Below are 22,360 nucleotides of genomic sequence, written 5' to 3' on the forward strand. Positions count from 1 at the left end.
TTATGGCAGGGGAGACACCTCGGCCCAAGCAGCAGCACATGCAACCTGCTTCTTCGCGGCAGCAGGCTGATGCCCGTGCTGAAGTTAAGGCTTGCGGGGCCGAGGACAAAGTCGTCGTCGTCGTCGCCGCCGCCGCGGGCAGATGGAGTCCCAGAGGGAAACCCACGCGGCGGCTCCCTCCTTTCCCTCTTTGCCTGCCTCCGGACCACGCACATTGCACAGGCGGCGACCCGGGTAGCGGGCGTGGCGGGGGGAAGAGAGCGAGAGAGAAAGAACGAGGGATCGCCCCATCACGTTTCGACAGCAGGAGCAGCAGCACCCGCTCCCCCCCACCCCCCTTCCGCCGCCGCTGCCTGCTTGTGTGGCCTGGAGCGGAGAGGCTGGAGCGTTGGCCAACACGTGAGGCTCATGTGATGAGGCGGGGAGGGAGGGAGGGAGAGGCGAGGCTCGTCCCTCCCTCCGGTAGCAGCGAGACGTGCCTGGAGTCACAGGGTAAAAACGCGTCGCTCGCCTCCGCCCCCTCGCTCACATTTAACCCAGCCTTGCAGCCTTCCAATTACTCCTCTCAGCTCGCCGGCGCAAGGGCGCCCCTTTCCAGCCCGACGCTCCAGGTAGCCGGGGAGGACATGAGCAGCCGCCGACGCCGCTAACTTGACTTCGCTCAGGCTCAGCCTTCGCTATCCCTTGCTTGCTGCTCCCGTGCGGCGGCTTCCTTTGAGGCGGGAGGCGAACCCGGGTTGTTTCATTGGCTATTCCGGCCGGCCAGGTGCCAAAGCGAGCTTTCGGAGAAGCCGAAACCCCAATGGAGAGGATCCCCAGCGCTCAGCCTCCTCCCCCCGCTTGTCTGGGCAAACTCGCTGCGCTCGACGGCGGCGACATGTCCGGGTAAGAAGCGCGCGTCGAAAGGCTGGCTGTGACTTTGCTTTCCCCGGCAAAAATCACCCGGTTCGGCTGCCCGGCGTTGGCCCCGAAGACCTTTTCCTTCGGGAGGAAAACGACGCCTGCGCTAGCCGTCTGGTTGGGGAAGGGGGGGTGGAAGGGAAAGTTCGCCTTCTTACCGGCGACTTAAAATATTGTTTTTTGTTGTTTTTTTAAAAAAACATATTTTCTTCTTGTTGTCATCAACAGGTTGGACTTCGCTCACATGTATCAAGTTTACAAGCCGAGAAGAGGCTTAAAAAGAGGGGACGACACTAAGGTAAATACACATTGCACGTTTGGCTTCAGTTTCTTCCCAGCTGTGGTGAATGAGAGTTGCCCCCCCTTTTTTTAGTACAGAATTGGGGTTCTGCTTTTAAAAGAGATTGCCGGTTTAGAAGAAAACCTCCCTCGCTTGTGGAGGAGAATGCATAAATTTGGGGAGCGAGGTTACAGGATTAGAGGTAGTTAGAGGATAAAATTATTGTAGTAGCCTCATACTATGAAAATCTATTTGGTTACAAATGTTGCCTAAAATTAGTTTCCTAGACATATCCCTGGTAAATTCTCTCCCAGAAAAGTATCTTGGTTCAGGAGGTTTTCCTGTTTGCAAAGAAAGTGTTTCTATCTTCTTCCATTTAATTTCAGTTTTTTTTTTATCTAAATCAGTCTTGCTCTAAGTGATGATGTTCCCCTCCCCCCCTCATTTTTCCTTTCAGGAGACTTACAAATTGCCTCACAGGCTGATTGAGAAGAAAAGGCGTGATAGGATTAATGAATGCATTGCCCAGCTGAAAGATCTTTTACCAGAACATCTCAAACTTACAGTAAGTAAAAAGCTGGCCACTGTCCAGACTTGTCTTCCTTTTCAGAGAAGTTAGGCTGAATGGATTTTTGTATGGATAAAAGCGCCATCTAGAGGATTCCTTGGTCACCGCAGATGAAAGTGAAAAGGGCTGTGTCTGGATAGCATTGCAGTTTTGTCCTTCCTATGAGTGCTTGGTCTTGTAATTCTGAAGAACTTGCATGTGAGGTTCAGCGTATACAATACCTTAAATCTGACAGGAGACCACAGTTTATATTGGAATGATTAGGTAGCTTTGATTGCACCCTTTTAATGTTACTGTATTACTTCAAATTCCATGTTCTAATTTATCAGAAAACTCCAGAGCTTTCAAACTTAAACATTTCCTGTTAGGTATATGTAATAAGAGAGGCCTGCAGTCAATGCCTGCACACTTAAAAAAATAAGGAAAATGTTACTTAAATGATCCAGTTTCCATTTGAAAAATGAGTCCTGATTTGGGCTTTGTATCTGCAATATATGCCGATACATTCAAAGTGACAAAGTTATTCTATTTTGTAACTCTTTTTTTAAAAAAAATACTTTCTCTTTAGTTATGTAAAAGTATTGTTTTATTTCTTCCAGGTGTTTTTTAACCTGAAATAGTTATATAAATATAACTAATTCCTGTTACTGTATTTATTCATAGGGTAGATTTAAGTAGCTTTTCATCAGAATAAAAGTGGATTTCATTAGGAACATTATGCTGTGTTTAATTCAGTCCCTGCCCATTTCCTCCCATATTTTTCCAGGACATACTGCTCCTGCATTCTGTTTCCTTCAGCTAACCAACTCGCTCCTTTCCTGTTTTCAGACTTTAGGACACTTAGAAAAAGCGGTGGTTCTTGAACTTACCTTGAAGCATGTCAAAGCATTAACTGGTCTTATTGAACAACAGCAACAGCAGATCATAGCCCTCCAAAAAGGTTTACATGCTGGTGAGTGCTTGTCTTTAACACCTTTCCTAGATGCCTTTCACATTAGAATTCTCTATTAAAAAATAGCGCTGCTCATTACAACAAACTTCTCATGGTAAAGGAACTTTAATTTATCCTTGCCTCATTTTTTTAAAGAAAGAAATATGAAACTTGGCAGCCTTTGCCCTTTCATTTTGAACTTATGTCCTTTTCATTCAGGGTGAATTCTTTATTTAAGTTCTGAACACTTTTTAAAAAAAAGATTGGGCTACTGAGCCATGTATCATCTGTAGATCAAAAGAACTGTTTCTATTATATTCCAGCAGCCTAGACATCTGGATAGTTATTGCAGTTCTAAATTGTCAAGAAGTTCCTCTCTTATTTCTTTAAGTCTGCTTCTTCAAGCTATATTGTGTTATCCTTTAAAGCAGTCCTCTGAATGTATTGGGGTGGTAGTTCCCAGAGTTTTATGTACATTGGAAGTTGCAGTCCAAATTAATTGAGAGAACATCAAGTTGAGTACAATTGCTTTCAAGTTTAAATTATTTTATATTTTGACCCAGTATTTTCCTCTATAACTGAGGAAGCCCTTTGCTTGGATGCTACTACCAGTAGCATAAAAATACTGTCCACATTAGCAGTGATAATCCTCATGTGAGATGTTCTAGATGTAACAACAAGGTAGACAGAGTAGGAATTGTGGAAAGGGGGATAGTCTGAAGAATTGACTTCCTGGACCAAGAGCTGTCGCTCACATTTAGGGTTGCTTACTGCATGGATGACTAGCAATATGTGGATAACCCTTTCTTATGTTATTGTGAATGAGCTCCAGGAATGTGGAGGAAAGGCCATATGGAGGGGTGGATCCATCTAGTGAAATCTAAATATTTAAACATTAAGCAAAATGTGCAATTACACAGGGTTAATAAGAAGCTCTTTTGCGTGTAGTTAAGTTGATTTGTATGTGCTCTCATTGAAGTCTATAGTACTTTGATGTTTTGGTTTCCCATTCACTAAAAAGATCTGACAAGATAGTATCCTATAAAGGATTCTTTTTTTCATACCACTTTATTTTCATCCTGTTCTTATCTGTTAATTGGAGACTTACCCTGATAAAGAACCAGTTTCATTCAGCTGCTTCTCCCCTACTCCAAACCTGGATTTTAACATTCCATTGAAGTGATGATTTTTTTCATGAAGTACAATAAAATGTCGATTTCACCCTTAGACACTCAGATAAATTAACCCATTATAGCCAAGTTTCTTTCTGAAACAGTTACCATGTGCATACTTACCTGGAAGGAAGCTGGGGTGACTTTATGGTTTTTCAGTAAATATACTTTCTTAGGGATGCATGACACTCACATGTTCACTAAACCTTTTTGGTATGACAGGTTAATTTGTGACTGATGTCTTTTCAGATGAGTTGCCCCCACGGAGTCTTGAATCTAGCCAAGAGATATTTCGCTCTGGGTTCCAGATGTGTGCCAAAGAAGTGTTACAATACCTGGCCAAGCACGAAAATGCCAAGGATCTGAAATCATCTCAGTTCATGACCCACCTACACAGAATGGCAGAAGCTCTGCAGAGTGGAATCAGCCGAAAGACTGGAGATGCCACCCCAAAGCTTACAGATCTGAAGGATAAATCTCCATGTCTGACCAAAGCTGCTGAGGCACATGGGAAAAACTGTGTGCCTGTGATTCAGAGGACTTTTGCCCACTCCAGCGGAGAGCAGAGTGGCAGCGACACAGACACAGACAGTGGATATGGGGGCGAGCTAGAAAAAAGTGACTCTAAATCTGATCCACAGTATTTTAAAAAGGACACGGAGCTGAAGTACACTGCCCAAGAGAGAATCACTTCTATTAAACAAGAAAACGAGGATCCACCAGCAAAACGGACCAGGATGGACATGTCAGAGGATGAAGACCATTTTAGTAGTAGTGTGCTTGGCTCTTCCTCCAGCAACAGCTTCTTAGGTCCTCATCCCCACCAACCTCCCCTCTGTTTGCCTTTTTATGTTTTCCCTCCCTCAGCGACAGCCTACCTGCCCATGTTGGAGAAGTGTTGGTATCCGGCCTCTGTGCCTATCTTGTATCCAAGCCTCCCAACGTCCACTGCAGCACTTACAGGGTTAATGAACCCAGAGAAAATGTCTTCTCCTTTGCTATTGCCACAGCGACTCCCTTCTCCTATACCGTCCCATTCCCCCATGGACTCTACAGCTCTTCTTCAAGCTTTGAAGCAGATGTCTCCTTTGGATCTGGAAACCAAAGACTAAACAAGGAGAGCCTCTCTCGTTCTATTTGGTTGAGTTCTGAAATTATTTTGGATTTCTCCCCCCCATTCTAAACAGTGTGTGTGTGGGGGGGCTATGTGCCCAAGTCCTAGGAAAGATTTCAAAGATGCATCCCAGTTAGCAAAAAAGAGGAGAGGTGTGTGTTTTATTGCTACATTAATATAAAGTTCGGATATGCTTTTACCTTTCAGCTATCTGAAAAACCTTAAATCAGCTAGGATTATACTTTGAAGCTGTGAAAGAAAACAAAAAGATTAAACAGATTTAGAGAGTGTGCAGAAAGAAAAATCTGGTGTGTCTGATGAGGACTTTTCAGGTAATGATCTCGAGAAGCAAAAATTCAGAATTGGATACAATGGCTTCAGTAGCCTTCTGGCACCACCAATATCTGAGATCTTAACATCCATATACATAACATTTTTTATAGCATTGCTATGAATCTTTCCCGTAACGGCCATTGGCTAGTAAAGTATAGTAAATAATTCAGGGAGATTTTGAATCTAGTTTCATGCCTATTTCAGCTCAACAAAATCTCCCTCTGCCCCAAATACTGCTTGAAAGTTTTGTTTAGTTTGAGCTGCTAGATAGGTACTACTCTGAGGAGGCCATTTTGAAGAAGAAAAAAAAAACAGACCATAGCCCTTCTTTTCCTTACTGCAGACATTGTTTCTCCTAATTTCTGGACAAAAGCCTCTGGGATATTCTCTAGGAAAGGACATTGGCTACCATAATAATTAGTTACTGGTCCACCTCTGACCAACATAAAGTGTCATTAGGTTGCTGCTTTGATATGGGAATGGCTGTTACTCTGGATCCAAGTCTGTTGTGACGTATTAGTAGAATCCTATTGTCTGCTCAGTTCTCAGTGTTGTATTACCTGAAAATAATCAAATATATTTTCTATTCTAAAGTGGTTTCATATCTGTAGTTGAACATATATAGCTTCATTCTTCCGAATGCTAATATAAACTGGTATTTTAATCAACACCATAAAACACATTATAATTTGACACAACAGAGGCCTTACTTTGGAATATTTTGAGATAACTGGTAGTAGCCCTTAACATGACCATATTATGCAAATCCAGAGCCATTTCAAACATATCCTTTCAGCATCATCTTCCTAGACCTGCAGGGATCTGAGTGTAGCATTTTATATTAGAACCAGAGACAGTTTTCTTGGTTGTAGCAAAAACTGGAGAAGTGGGAGCTGATGAGAGAGAGAGAGTGTGTATGTGTGTACACCATATTTCCCTACCCACACTCATCCATTCAGGGCAGTACAGAAATTCTCTTACAAAACTAAAGATTCTAGTTAGGGCAGAAAAATTTAAGTTCCTTCTGCATAAGTTGAGCGAAACATTTTTGAAAAGACAATTTTCTGCCAAGGTGGGTTATTGAAATTGGATTAGAGATTGTAAGAAGCAGATGAGCAACAATCTCTTGGTAAGGAGGAAGCCACCTCTTCCTTATGTGGTTAAAAAAAGAGCATGGTATGATTTTTAGGATAAAGACCAGATGTGATATTCTGGGGCTCCATTTTGCAGGCTTAAGAACCGCAGCCACTCCCAGGGATGAATTGCAAGTCGTGGATTGTGGTCTTTGCCTCCTGCTTGTCATCTTGGTTGCTGGAGCATGACAGTGCAAGGGAGATGCCTGCCATTTTCCTGGAAGATGGACAGCAGAGCAATCCGGCACAATAGAAAAACTGCCAACCTGTAAATTGACCCTAGATGGAACACATCCTGCAGGAAAGAACAATCCACCATGATTCTGAATATTGAAGTTTTGAAAGATCAGGTGAAATGGCGGTATTAGTAGTTTGTTTTGAGAAAGGCCGTACTGTCTTTTGATTTTCACTTATATTATTGCACCAACTGCTAGAATGCACTATGCTCAGTTACAGGTTGTGTTTGACCATTTATATTTTATTGTTGGTTTGAAGAGAAAAAACCCACAGTTTTTGTACACAGTTGTTGCCTTTCTTTGCAAAAAAAAAAAATCTATTATAAATGTGTACATATGCATATTCTATGTTTCAGAAGTCTATTATTTGTAAAACTACTTGAGTTCAAAGAAAGTGGGAAATATGAATGTATTCCTGTTTTGTTTTGTTTTCTTTTTAGGAGGGGAATATCTTGTTCTTCCTCTCGGGAGAAATAGAGTGTTTATATTTTTGGAACCTTCTTGAAGGTGGGTAGAGTGTAAATATTTTTATCAGAGTAAAAGTTAAGTAGTTGTTTAAAAAAATACTTAATAAAATTATTTTCCTGTGGAACTTGAGTTCTTGTTCCTCTTTTTGTCTGAAGAACCTGTTGATTATAGTAAGAGGGAAGTGTCTAAGGTGGACTTACTTGTAGAGGAATAGAAAAACAATCTAACTTAAGTTTAATCTAACTTAAAGTCCACTTAACTGGACTTTACTGGAACAAGAGGCCAGTTGAAGTGATAAGATGGGCATTGGTGTTCCCATACCATCAAAGGACTACATGTTAGTTTCCCATGTGGCTCCACTTGCACTATTGTAAGAATGTAATCATGTGCCTCTCTGCTCCCTTTTTTTTAATGAAAGACACAGGGTTATAGTGGCCTCATGTTCTATGCATTGTTTTGTTTCTATTTCATGTGGTAACCAATGTTCTTGGGCCAATTACAAAGCTATGTAAAATGGGAAAAGCAATTTAAAAAAAAGATTAACAAGTAATAGAAACTACAAGTATATTCTGGTATAATGAGAGATTATTTTAGATGTCTCCAACATTTCCCTGGAAAAAAAAGATGATCTTAGGATAATGTCAATCAGTGGTGGGTTGCTACCAGTTCTCCCTGGTTTGGAAAAGTGGAAATCTTGATATGAGAGCGAACCAGTTCGCTCCTAACGTCAGCTGGGCCCTCCCGCCTGCCCCCGCACTATGCCTACCTTTATTCCTTTGTTTTTTGCTTGGTAAGGTGCGGCGGAGTGGATTGCCATGCCTCAGCTGTTTTTTTACTCAATGCACTTGCACGAAATGCAAGTTTGGCGCAAAGCGCGTGCGCGATGCAATCCAGTGGTAAAACTAGTTAGAACCCACCACTGATGTCAATGGGTTAATATGGTCACCTGGCCATGTCTTGTTGAAGAGGTAATTTCATAAGCTGAGCCCTCAGGATCCTCACTCTTGTTACCATTTATCTAACTTTAGTTGTTAAAGGATCCCAAAGGATGATCTTCAAGGATGAATGAAATATTTGACCAGCTACATATCAGACACAGTATCATCCCTTCCCTTTAAAAAAAAGCAAAAAAAACCCCAAGGAACACTGTAAAGGGAGCTGCAAACTAAGTCTGGTCAAAACACAAGTGGCATAAGAAATTGCTCGTGAAATTTTGGCACCTGAAAGACAGATTTATTTTATTTATTAATTTTATTTATTTGATTTTTATACCGCCCTTCTCCCGAAGGCAAATAAAAACAGATTGAGCATTTGCTTGGATTACTTTTTTTCACTTATTATATTTCTATTTAAATTATTATTTTTAAATTTCACGTGTATCCATGAATGTTACCTACCTCTTGACTATCTTTTCTGCATTGCTACTGTCCTGTATATCATTTTTGCCTTAAAGGCATGTCCTTGCCTCTAAATGTGAAGGAAAGGCAAAGGCGTTTCAGAAGGAACAAAAGGCAGAGCCCATCCCCCTTGGTGGCAAATAGTGGCGCCACTGAACTATAGCAGGACAAGCTACTGCCTGCAGAGCAATCACATCAGCAGATCTTTCTAGCTTACCTCAATGGCAAGCCAATTTTTCCATTGGCTCACCTCTAAATACTTCACCATTCACTCAAATTGCATTCAGAATTGAAATCCTTACATGGTAACTCCAGACACTTGTCTATGGGGATTCTCAGTCATTCAGGTCATGGTTGTCCCAAAGGTGCTTTTTTTCAAGAGACAACTGGACTTTGGTTTTTCTTTGAAGACGATTCGCATCTCATCCAAGAAGTTTCTTCAGCTCTGACTAGATCAGTGGTTCTCAACCTTTATAGTGCTGCGATCCTTTTAATACAATTTCCCACGATGTGGCGACCCCAACCATAAAATTATTTTTTTTAGGCAGCAATCTCAGTGCACCTCAGCAGCCACAGAAGGGGGGGAAAAGCGGCAAACTGTTTTTTTGAATTTATCGCGCCTGAAGCCGTATTGGCTAGCGATCTGAACTGCTTGTGATTGCCTTGAGGACGGAGGCATTAAAGCAGAGACTCCTCCCCTATTAAGTTTATTGCGCCTGAAGCCAGATTAGGCTAGCGATTGGGAGTGATTGCAGCTGGCTTGAGAGGGAGACATCAGAGCAAAGATTTTTCTCTTTTTTAATTCATTGCGCCTGAAGCCGAATTCGCGATTCTTCGACTCGCAAGTATACTTTCCATATTTCCGATGGTCTTAGGCGACCCCTGGCAAATCGTCATTCGACCCCCAACGGGTTGAGAACCGCTGGACTAGATGGTGGGGAATGAAAGGATTTAATGGAATTAATAAATTAATAAAACCTTCTATTCCCCACCATCTAGTCAGAGCTGAAGAAGCTTCTTGGATGAGAAGAGAAATGTCTTCAAAGAAAAACCAGAAAGTCCAGTTGCCTCTTGGGGGAAAAAACACATTTGGTCCAAACACTTTTATATTTTCTCTTTTTTTTATATTCTATCAATAGAGAATTTGCTGTTGAGTTTCAGGTGCCAGATTAGAGATGTAATTCCACTTTAGACACAAAGCCAGCTGGGTGATCTTGGACCAGTCACTCTTTCTCAATCCTAAGAAGGAGTACCACTTCTGAAACCATGCCAAAAAAAATAAAAGCACAAATCCAGGCAGTTACAATAGCAGGAGTCAATACTGACTTGAAGGCATCAAAAAATAGAATAAAAATCTTGATATGACAAGATTTGGCCTATGAGCTCATATGAGTAAGTGTAACCTAAACTAACTCACTGTTTGAGTCTTGGGCTCCTGGAATTCAGAAGCAAAAAGTCAGCTTTTTGGTCCAAAAACAAAAAAAATCTGATGAAATTGAAGGACCTGCCTGTCCATTGCTGTTACAAGGTAAGCAGCTGCTTTCTATGCAGCTGAAGGTTTCAAATCACACCTGTCCCATTAAAAGGAATCAAAGTTGGAAGTTACCAGGCATACAGATCAACGTGGCAAGTTCCAACCTATCTAAAATAAATTTATAAAATAAATATACTTCATAGCAAACATGCATGATTAAAAAGACATCTCTCTAATACCAATCCAGCATGCTTTCTCGGTCCATCAGGCTGAGCTAAGTAGGATAGAGTTTAATCCATAATTTCATTCCAGTTCAAAAGCAGATAACAATTCCAAATAAAGGGCGATATTTTCAAAGAGGCTGCCACAGTTTGAACTAAGATACCAAGCACACAAAGTTGAGTTATAGGCTCAGCTAGACCTTGAAATGCACAAAACTTTCAGTTTCCATCTGAGTACATCTAGACTTGGTCAGCTCTGAAGATCAGAAAGACTCCTAGGAGACCACTAAATGTCTATGGAGATTCTCAGTCATCCAGGTCAGGATTGTCCCAAAGGTGCTTTTTACAAGAGGCAACCTTAAAGCAAAATGGAGTGCTTATTTCAAAATCCACCTCTGGCGCTTACCCCTCTTTTGTTATTTAAACCTCTAAGCTTCTGAAATCAGAGAGAGAGAGAGATCACAATTTAAATCAGTGTTTTTTTTAACTTGGCAATTTTAAGATTTATAGACTTCAGAGTTTAAAACATATTCAAAAATTGCCAACTTTGAAAAACACATTAAAAAAAAATTGTGTTGTGTTTACCATAATATAGATGGGAGGCATGTGCTGCCTCAGGAATAGCCATTCTGGTTTCAGAGATCATTGCCAGAGGTGGGTTTCAGCAGGTTCTGAAGGTAGCGGAAATTTTGAGTAGTTTGGAGAACCAGTAAATACCACCTCTGACTGGCCTCGTCCCCATCTATTCTCTGCCTCCTGAGTCCCAGTTGATCGGGAAGAAATGGGGATTTTGCAGTAACCTCCTGGAGTGGGGAGGGAATGGAGATTTTACGGTATCCTTCCCCTGCCACGCCCACCAAGCCAAACCATGGCCACCAAGCCACGCCCACAGAACCGGTAGTAAAAAATTTTTGAATCCTACCACTGATCATTGTTATAATTTTTAGAACACGCTTTCATTATTTGGATGTAACGAATGTACTGCTTTCTCTGTAAAGGAAATGGTTCTGTGCAGCTGCACCACGTTCAATTTGTTATGAGGTTCCTATATTACTTTGTTCACCCTAGATAACTCTGAATCGATTTTATAACTTTAGTTTCGAATCCTAGTCTCTCACACACAAGATGTTTATTTTTAAGCCCCCTGTTGCTCTGTTGGCATTGGCGCTTTTCTTTGCAGGCATACATTCATTCACTTTATTAATAACCATTTCTTTTGACTCAAAAGATTCTGAAATACAATACTAGTATTTGATATTCTGGAGAGCGAGAAGTTTCCTGAGGATGGGGTCTAGCATGAGCCTGAAAGCTTGGAAAAATAAACCTTTGGCCCTAGTGAACAACCTAGACTGGATCCCACCAGCATTTCCATTGCTGGTTCTAGCAAAATACCAGCCACTATGATGTAGCAATAAAACTGTTGGAATAAGTTTTATTCAGATTTAAGTTCCCACCAATACAGATCTCACTGGTATATCTGGGACAGCTGTTCTCTTCCTCAGCCCAACTTACTGAATCGTGATGGTGGGTACAGAAATCAAGAGAGCGCCTTGTGTCTCAGAAAATAGACGGGATATAATTGTAACAAATAATTCAGAAAACTGTAATGACATACCCAGTTCTGGTAATCCCTGTAACTTGTTACTGGAAGAGGAGTTTCTAATAACATACTTAGCTTCTTTTGAAATTTGAATGGGAAATAACTTGTAATTTACTACAGGTGATGCTGGAAGCACTGTGCATGTAAAATTGCTTTTCTAGGAAGGAAAAGTCAAAGACAATGCTGACAATATATGCCATTGCATGCGTCTAATTAACTCTTAGCAATGTTGCCAGCATATTAACTCTTCCAATATTGAAAACCACAAGCAATCCTTAGGACTCAACTATGCATAATGCTGTTCCATTTAATGTTATCTAGCCGTAAGCTTTCTTTAACAAAATATATCCTTGTGCTACTAATACAAGAGAATATTTGTAATTCAAGGTTGAACAGTGATATGTGGGGTCCTTGGTGCTTGGCTGTTTTCTTGCAGGTGTTTCATTACCCAATCAGGTAATACCATTAGTGTAGTCTGCAAGAAAACAGCCAAGAACCCATATATCACTGTACTTTACTTAGTTACCCTCTCTCTCTCTCTCTCTCTCTCTCTCTCTATATATATATATATATATATATATATATATATATATATATATGTATATGTATATGTATATGTATATGTATATATATATATATATATATATGTATATATTCTGAGGTTTTCGCGGGTGTTTGTATGTAGGTCTTTGGTTATTCGGGTTTTCTCCTGCATGAAATTGGAAGTGTCTTGGCGACGTTTCGACAAAGTCTCATTCGTCATCTTCAGGCTTCAGCTTCGTGCTTCTGGGAGCAATGTGTGATTGCAGCTGTTTCTTCCTCTGGAACCTTCTTATTTCTCTGGAATCCTCTGGAATGGATTCCAGAGAAATAAGATTACCAAACTAATCCAAAAAGAACCCCCCACTAAAACCCAAGACAGAGAACAAGAAAACAGCACAGCCCTCCTCCCATATATAAAAGGCACCACAGACAGAATCAGCAAGATCCTCCACAAACATAACATCAAGACAGCATTCTGCACAAACCAAAAAATATCCACCATCCTAAGAAACCCCAAAGACAAAATTGAGTTAGAAAATCAAGGAGTATATGAAATCCCATGCACCGCCTGCCCCACCACATACATCGGACAAACCAACAGAAGAATAAGTGCACGCATTGAAGAACACAAGAACTCAGTCAAAAAAGAGGAACCAACTTCTTCCCTGGTCCAACACCTTAAAGCCACAGGACACGATATTGACTTTAAAAAGACCAGAACTATCGCCAAAACTGAACACTTTAACAACAGAATAATCAGAGAAGCCATCGAGATAGAAAAACGCCCACACAGCATGAACAAACGAGATGATACCTCCCGCCTACCAGCCATTTGAAAACCCGCCCTTATTGACAAATGAGTCCCTAACACGAGGAATGACACCAGACCCACACTCACGAGGTCCACACAGGATGTCACCACCACACATCCACCCAGAAAGCAGACCCAAACCCACACTGATCATGAAGCACGACCAAGGACCAGAAGCCAGACCGCAGCTGCAACATTAGCCATTTCAAACCCCTCCAATCCATACATGCAGCAGACTGACACCCACTATGAAGATGTAGCACGACCACGACCACGAAGCCAAACAACAGCAATGCAGCTCACCAGCTCAAATCCCCCTGCAACTCAGACTAATCTGAGCACAACCAAGCCCCCACCCAAACAGGACACACCCCCAGCCAATCAGAGCACAAAAACCCCCCCCATCCAATCAGAGCACAGCCAAGCTCCCACCCAATCAGTTCAAACCCCCACTAGCAGTTAAAAAGGAAGAAACAGCTGCAATCACACATTGCTCCCAGAAGCACGAAGCTGAAGCCTGAAGATGACGAATGAGACTTCGTCGAAACGTCGCCAAGACACTTCCAATTTTACGCGGGAGAAAACCCGAATAACCAAAGACCTACATACAAACACCCGCGAAAACCTCAGAAAACATATATATATATATATAATTTTATTTTGTCACAACAGTATAAGTAAACATCAACATTCTGTTCAACATCTATATGAAGCCGCTGGGTGAGATCATCAGTGGCTTTGGGGTGAGATACCAGCTGTACGCTGACGATACTCAGCTGTACTTTTCCACCCCAGGCCAACCCAACGAAGTTGTTGAAGTGCTGTCCCGGTGTTTGGAAGCCGTACGGGTCTGGATGGGGAGGAACAGGCTCAAGCTTAATCCCTCCAAGACGGAGTGGCTGTGGATGCCGGCACCCCGATTCAGTCAGCTGCAGCCACAGCTGACTGTTGGAGGCGAGTTATTGGCCCCAAAGGATAGGGTGCGCAACTTGGGTGTTCTCCTGGATGAACAGCTGTCATTTGAAGATCATTTGACGGCCGTCTCCAGGAGGGCCTTTCACCAGGTTCACCTGGTTCGTCAGTTGCACCCCTTCCTTGATCGGGATGCCTTGTGCACAGTAATTCATGCGCTCGTTACCTCCCGCTTGGATTATTGTAATGCTCTCTACATGGGGCTTCCCTTGAGGTGCACCCGGAGGCTTCAGTTAGTCCAGAATGCAGCTGCGCGGGTGATAGAGGGAGCTTCACGTAGCTCCCACGTAACACCACTCCTGCGCAGACTGCACTGGCTACCTGTGGTCTTCCGGGTGCACTTTAAGGTTTTGGTTACTACCTTTAAAGCGCTCCATGGCTTAGGGCCTGGATACTTACGGGACCGCCTGCTGTTACCTTATGCCTCCCACCGACCCGTACGCTCACACAGAGAGGGACTTCTCAGGGTGCCGTCCGCCAAGCAATGTCGGCTGGCGGCCCCCAGGGGTAGATCCTTCTCTGTGGGGGCTCCTACCCTCTGGAACGAGCTTCCCCCGGGCTTACGCCAAATACCTGACCTTCGGACCTTCTGCCGCGAATTGAAAACACATTTATTTATTCGTGCGGGGCTGGCTTAAATTTTATTGGTTTTAAATTTTTATTATTAATTTTTAGTGGGTTTTAGTTTTTATGTTCTAAAGTTTTAGGCCAATTATGTAATAAGTTTTTTAATTCGTATTTTAATTGTATATTACATTGTTTGTTTTACCTTGGCTGTACACCGCCCTGAGTCCTTCGGGAGAAGGGCGGTATAAAAATTGAAATAATAATAATAATAATAATAATAATAATAATAATAATAATAATAATAATAATAATAATAATAATAATAATACAACACATCATAAAAGAAAAACATATATATAAGTAAAAGTATGCAATAACTATATTAATTTGATATAATGAAAGGGAACAATAGGACAGGAACGGTAGGCACTTTTGTGCTGTTATGCACGCCCCTTATAGTCCTCTTAGGAATGGGGTGAGGTCAATAGCAGACAGTTTTTGGTTGAAGTTTTTGGGATTATGAGTAGAGACTATAGAGTCAGGTAGTGAGTTCCAAGTGTTAACAATTCTGTTACAGAAGTCATATTTTCTGCAATCAAGTTTGAAGCGGTTGACATTAAGTTTGAATCTATTGTTTGCTCTTGTATTATTGCGATTGAAGCTGAAGTAGTCTTTTACAGGAAGGATATTGCAATAGATGATTCTGTGTGTTAAACACAGGTCATGTCGGAGTCGGCGGAGTTCTAAATTTTCTAATCCCAGGATTTCAAGTCTGGTGATATAAGGTATTTTGTTATTTTCAAAGGAGCGGAGAACTCTTCTTGTAAAATATTTCTGGATGCGTTCGATTGTATTAATGTCAGAGATGTGATATAGGTTCCAGACAGGTGAGCTGTATTCAAGAATAGGTCTGGCAAATGTTTTGTATGCTCTGGTTAGTAGTGTAGAGTTTTTGGAAAAGAAGCTGCGTAAAATTAGGTTTACAACTCTTAGAGCCTTTTTTGCTATGTAGTTGCAGTGGGCTTTGGCACTTAGGTCATGTTGTTAGTTGTGAAGTCGTGTCCGACCCATCACAACCCCCATGGACAACTTTCCTCCAGGCCTTCCTGTCTTCTACCATCCTCTGGAGTCCATTTAAGCTCAGGCCTACTGTTTCAGTGACTCCATCCAACCACTTTGTTCTCTGCCGTCCTGTTCTTCGTTTGCCCTCAATCTTTCCCAGCATTAGGTTTTTCTCCAGTGAGTCCTTCCTTCTCATTAGGTGGCCAAAGTATTTCAGTTTCATCTTCAGGATCTGGCCTTCTAAAGAGCAGTCAGGGTTGATCTCCTCTAGGACTGACCGGTTTGATCACCTTGCAGTCCAAGGAGTCTTCTCCAGCACTATAGTTCAAAGGTCTCAATTCTTTGGTGCTCAGCCTTTCTTATGGTCCAACATTCACAGCCATACATTGCAACTGGGAAAACCACAGCCTTGACTATATAAACTTTTGTTGGCAGGGTGATGTCTCTGCTTTTTAGTATGCTGACCTTCTAAATACATGGAGCAAAAATAGCATAGATAGTGTTGGCATTGCTATACTTTAAACTTAGGGTTTAGACACAACCATGATATATACATCATTCCATAGTATTCAATTTCTGGGTTGTGGCACATTTTGACCATATGTCCCAAAGCAACCAAAGCCCAGCCCAACATGTTTATGTTGTTCTGGCCGAACTAGGATCCTAGACACTACCTTGCAAGCCAACATACCATTGGCTGCATCTTATCAACAAGGATTTATATCTAATGTACTGACCCACACCAGGTGCATTGAAAGAATCTGAAAAGATCATACTAGTTGTGTTTCACACAGAAAGTAATGCATAAACAGAAAAGGTTAGACCAAGCAGATGATTGTACGCATCTGGTAGAAGGTTTAGTAAAGACTGAAAAACGAATGGAGACATTTTAAGATGTTCTAAAATTAGTAGAAAAGTGGTGACTAACTCGTGATCTCCTGCAACATCCATGGAATGTTTGTTTTGTTTAAAGAAGTAAAAATGGCTGTATATGAAAGTGTATTTCTGATATATAAAAGTGGGAGGAGAGTATTTTAGGAGAAATATAAAAGTAAGCTGAATACACCAGGAATGGGGTACTTAACTGTGTATGGTAAAACAAGAGGAGACAAAGTCAAGCATTGAGCGGGCGATCAATGCATGTGGATTGAATACAAAAGTGAGTGGCCTGTGTGAAATGTGCTGAGGTTGTCTGCTCATGTACAAAGAATAAATGATCCCTGAAATGCTAAACCATTACATGAAGGAAGAATGATAGGATTGAAAGGGAAGTTGAGAATAATGATTGGATGGAATTGATGAGATCACCAAAAAGGAAGAGTGAGAAGTTTATAGAGCTAAAGTCAATATTTGAAATAGTGGAAACAAGGATGGTTTGCCAGGATAGAAAAGTTCACTGTCCATAGTCAACGAAACTGAAGTAAATTAGATTTAGCTGTGTTTCCTTTTCCTTTTTTGCCTCGTCTCTTTGCGTTACTATTTTTTATCTCTTCTTGGTTCTTACCCTGAAAAAGAATACAGGTAGTCTTTGACTTACAGCCACAAATGAGACCAAAATTTGTGTTGCTAAGTGAGACAGTTGTTAAGTGAGTTTTGCCCCATTTTCCGACCTTTCTTGCCATAGTTGTTAAGTGAATCACTGCAGTTGTTAAATTAGTAACATGGTTGTTAAGTGAACCTGGCTTCCCCATGGACTTTGCTTGTCAGAAGTGTCGTGTCCCACTCCTCCGCTGACGGCCGGGTCAGGGAAATCCGAATCAGGCTTGCCTCTGCAGCTCTGCCCAAAGTCCTAGCAAAGTCCTCAGAGCAGGCAGGAGACCAGTAAGTGACTTCAGCAAGATAAGTTCGACTTTGCCTGACTCAGAGACTGCCAGAAAGCAGATCCTTTATATAGGCCATGGGGTGTGGCTCCATGACTCAGCACTCATTAAGGCCTGCCCCTCCCTTCCTTCTGTTGCCTCCGCCTATCCAATCTTCTGATGCGAGGGTCACTCCAATCAGCTGTTGGTAATAAACCCTCCTCAGGCTCACATGCTGTGGAGGAGGGGGAGGGGTCTAGCTGCTCCGTTTGCCTGGGCATGGAGCCAGGACTGGGGCCGGGAGGCATACATTCCTCCGTGTTCGGGAGCAGATAAGAAGGCCCCGGCTGCTCTGAGGGCGGGCAAGACACAACAAGAAGTTTGCAAAATGTGATCACATGACCCTGGGACACTGCAACTGTCATAAATAGGAGTCAGTTGTCAAGCATCTGAATTCTGATCATATGACGATGGGGATGCTATAATGTGTAAGTGTAAGTGTAAAAAGTGTAAGTGTAAGTGTAAAAAAAGTGTAAGTGTAAGTGTAAAAAACAGTCATAAATAACTATTTTCAGTACCATTGTAACTTTGGTCACTAAATGAACTGTTGTCAGTCAAGGACTACCTGTGTAGTATGGTGGGTAGATATACATGAAGAGATTTCCGGATAATTCATCTTTAGAGACTTGGAAAGGAACAGAGAGGAGCAAAAGGAAACCAAGCCAATACAGACTAACAGGCATATAGTAAGGATCCCTTAAAATAATCCTTTAATTTTCTTTTTAAAAAGGCCTTGTAGCCAGGTATCCCATGAATAAAATAAAGCTTAGTTATATTTGAGACACACACAAAGTGAGTCTGGAGATCTCTGATAGGTAACATGGGAAAGTTTTAATTCAGAATCCAATTCCCCCAAGGGGTGTGTGTGTTGTGTGTGTGTGTGTGTGTGTGTGTGTGTGTGTGTGTTTTAATTTGCCCCATAAAAAAAGATCTTCTTTACTTATCCCCAGAAGGCAGTTGTGTTTAGGTACAAGGCTGTTTGCACGGTGCTCTGATTTCCTCCCTTGGAAAATCCTACAGAAGTGCCCTCTTGTTATATAACCAGCTCGGCAGATACAAATGTCTATCCTAACTTGCCGTCCCATTCCTGTCTATCCTCTTCCTTTTGCCATGAAGCAGTTTTCACCCAAAATGATCCTCGGCATGCCAGTATACTCTGTCCTGGCTGAAAAACAAGGATCAGATTAGAGGGAGGGAGGGAGGGAGGGAGGCAGGGGGGGGGAGCATCAAAGCGCCTCTGTGCGGCTGGAGTTATCAGCTTATGAGGGGGTTGCTCTGCACACCGCCTTCGCACTTGGACTGTTCAGACAGGGTGTGTTGAGTTCCCCTCTCCTGGCTTGTTTTCATGGTCTCACCCAGCTCTGACCTGCCTCAAATGTTGACACAATGTCACGTTTCCGACTCCAGTCTTTCATGTGCAGCCGGAGGCTAAATACGGCTGCTGGTTCCTGGAAACAGACGTGCCTGGCAGCCTGTCAGTAGAAACCCAATCTCTATGCGGGCTTGGCACAGCACGCTGAATAACAGGGCCATAGCTCTTTCAGCAGGCTTTCAGCCATAAATAGGGCTCCCGGAGCAAGCTTCTGGGAATGTAGCAACATGATGAATGCTTTGTTTCCACAGAACATGAGGCTCTACAGAAAGCAAACGTGGGAATGCACCGGAGATGACAGCAGGAAGGAGTATAATCCGTGGTGGGAATGTTTAATGCAGCTTCCCTGAACGTGGTGCCCTCCCTACAAGTGGGAATGCTGGTCATGGTTGTCCTAACTGTTCCTACATACTAATGGTCAATTAGAGTCACTGGAAAGACATTCTATTCTCGACTGGGGTGGAATTATAATGCCTCTGTGAATCTGTTAGAACTGCGGGGGATCACGAAACAATGGAAACCTCCACCCAAGGACTCTGTGCCAGCTGAAGCTGGTTCCAGAATCTCTCACTCCCACAGCATCAGCAGTGGTCACGAGCTGAGCTAATTTATTTTCAGCCAGGCTACAATGTGTTTGGAACTGCAATTAAAGTGACTTCCTTTTTGTTCCTGTAAAGGTTTCAGAGCTCCTGGGTCATCCCGCCTCCCCCCCCCCCCCCCCGTGCACCCACCCGCCCCATGATCAGTTCCCCACTGATGATCACCACGTCCAACCGGGAGAAAGGATCGGAGCAATGTACACATGATGAAATAAAGCTTGAAATGGGAGGGGGGGAGGGAGGGGCAAGGCACCGAGTGCATGAAGTTTGCTCTCCCCGATGAATCATCTGGAAGAGGACCGAGCAGCTTGTGGTGTTTTCAGTGTTTTGAGGGGTGATGGCAAGAATTAAGATATCCGCAGGAGTGGAAGTGGTCGTGGTCAGAGACCGACCCAGTTGAACTTCCTGTGCTAAAATCTGCATATTGCAGTGTTTGGGCTAAGGATTAGATTACCCTGTTTTTTTTTCCTTTGTAACCTTAAGACCTGTCTCAGCTGGCAAGAAAAAGGGGAACCCCAAGATGTCTTTCAGGGGACCAGAAATTTCCCTGGAGATTCTCCCACGTCCATTGTAGCATTCTTCCCTTCGGGGAGCAATATTGGTTGGGTCTCAGCTTTGAGGTTGCTTCTCCTTTTTTGCACACAACACAGACACACAAACTCACACCTTTCTAGACCTTCGGTGATTTTTCTCTGCCTTTCTGGCTCATGGTTTTCAAATGAACCCCATCCTAATTGCTACCAGTGCCGCACCCTTCTTTCAGGCTTCTTCATTCGCAGCATGTGGGAAAGAGAAGGAAGCTGCGAGAAACATGCTCTTCTACTGACACAAACTTGGGTTTCCCTATTTGCTTTTCTGAACAGCTCGGGAACTCTACTGGAACGGGCACAGGTAGTTTCCATGCAAGCTCACAAAGTCAATGTTTGTCCAGAAAAATCAGAAAATATTGGCATTAGATTACTACGTCTGTAGGGTTCTTTTGCTGCCAGTGCAGGATTAAAGGCAGGCAGTGTGGAGGCTGGACATTTTGTGCTTACCCCTGTAACCTTAAGCATTTTCTCAGAAACGGGATGTATTTCTGTCCCGAAAAATTCAGCAGTAATTGAGAGGCTCTCATAATTTTAGCCTTTCATCATCTGCTTGGGAAGCTCCCATGGGCAGATGCTGTTTTCCTGGAGGAGAAAACTAGTCATGTGCTCCAGAAGCTTCTTATCTTAATCTCTGACCAAGGTCCTAAATTAATCCCCTGCAGGGGTAGACAATCTTTTGGTTAGCCAAGCACTGACTTTAAGAAGGAGCATGCTGGGAGGAACATGTTGCAAAATAACTTGGGACCATGGCCTGGATGTGGATTTTCTTTTTGTCTTCTTTGGGGAGACAGACAATAGAGTATTGGGGTTTTTCACCTAAGCTAAATTTATTCTAGAGTTTTTCAGTGTTTGTTTTGGCCAAAATTCTGATTATAAGCCCTCTAGAAGTTGCCCCCGAATGGTTTAGAGCTTGCCTCGGTGTTGCTCCCAACGGGAAGCTGGGGGAGGTTGATTTATGCATTAGGTATTAGGAACATGCTTACCGTATATAAAGTGTGTTTGCAGAAGGCTCTCAAAGTATACACACAGAGAGACATATCTGTTTTTCCACCCGTCCTCACACACATTGTGGCAGAAGAGCTGGCTCTTTATCTGCAAAGCGTGCAGTGACAAGTGCCGAGTGTTTTTGCAGGGCTTTGAAAGATTCCTTGAACTGTGTCCTAGTACAAAACAGGCTTTGAAAGGAGAACGATGTTGTCACGGAGTGTTTCAGGCCAGCAGCCCTAATATGAACCAGAAAATTGTGACTTTAGCTGCGCTTTATTTGGGGGGGAAAAAAAGAAAGACTAGAAATCTCATGGCAAGTCAGCTTCTCCTCTCACAGATAACTGAAGTGGTATGAGAGGTCTTTATGTATTCTCGGGAGACGTGCACTTGAGGAGAGGGAATATGAAGGCTGCACCAACACTATTTCTTTAAACCCTACCAATGTCGTCTTATCTGGCTCTGCCTACTACAGGCAGAAGGTTATTTCCAGCAAAGGCTGTTTTGCCAGTTAAATAAATTTCTACCTTTCAGGCTACGTAATTGACATCATCAGTGTCAAGAAAGGGGGACTCTAGGAAGTAAGAGATTGGTTTTGGGTAACCCTTAGCTATGTGACAAAAGGTTCGTGCCAACCTCACCAAAAGACCAAGAGTGTGAGGCCCAGAAAGAAGAGCAACAATCCTGCAGCATTTCTGCATGTTCCTAATGAAAATGACTTCAGTCAGGAGCTTATTCTCTTACCCAATGGTGAAATCCAAATTTTTTTACTACCGGTTCTGTGGGCGTGGCTTGGTGGGCTTGGTTGGCTTGGTGGGCGTGGCTTGGTGGGCGTGGCAGGGGAAGGTTACTGCAAAATCTCCATTTCCACCCTACTCCAGGGGAAGGATATTGCAAAATCCTCATTCCCACTCCACTCTGGGGCCAGCCAGAGGTTGTAGTTGCTGGTTCTCCGGACTACTCAAAATTTCCGCTACCGGTTCTCCAGAACCTGTCAGAACCTGCTGGATTTCACCCCTGATGTTACTGGGTAGAAATCTTCATCATGCATATGTCTGGCGACACCCAGGGGAAGGGCCTTCTCTGTGGGGGCTCCCACCCTCTGGAACGAACTCCCTCCAGGACTTCGTCAACTTCCGGACCTCCGAACCTTTCGTCGCGAGCTTAAAACACA

The 22,360-nt window shown here is 42.7% G+C and overlaps 1 protein-coding gene across 1 annotated transcript; it reads left to right on the plus strand.

Moving 5' to 3' along the window:
• Positions 1–563: 563 nt before the first annotated feature.
• BHLHE40 (basic helix-loop-helix family member e40) lies at positions 564–7,259 on the plus strand. The gene is made up of 5 exons (XM_058167059.1): positions 564–885; positions 1,129–1,198; positions 1,638–1,745; positions 2,577–2,700; positions 4,101–7,259. Exons 1-5 carry the CDS (start codon positions 803–805, stop codon positions 4,961–4,963), a joined length of 1,248 nt encoding a protein of 415 aa, XP_058023042.1. The 5' UTR covers positions 564–802; the 3' UTR covers positions 4,964–7,259.
• The last annotated feature ends 15,101 nt before the right edge of the window (positions 7,260–22,360 follow it).

The sequence above is a fragment of the Ahaetulla prasina genome, chromosome 2, assembly GCF_028640845.1.
Source record: "Ahaetulla prasina isolate Xishuangbanna chromosome 2, ASM2864084v1, whole genome shotgun sequence".
NCBI classification, from domain to species: domain Eukaryota; kingdom Metazoa; phylum Chordata; class Lepidosauria; order Squamata; family Colubridae; genus Ahaetulla; species Ahaetulla prasina.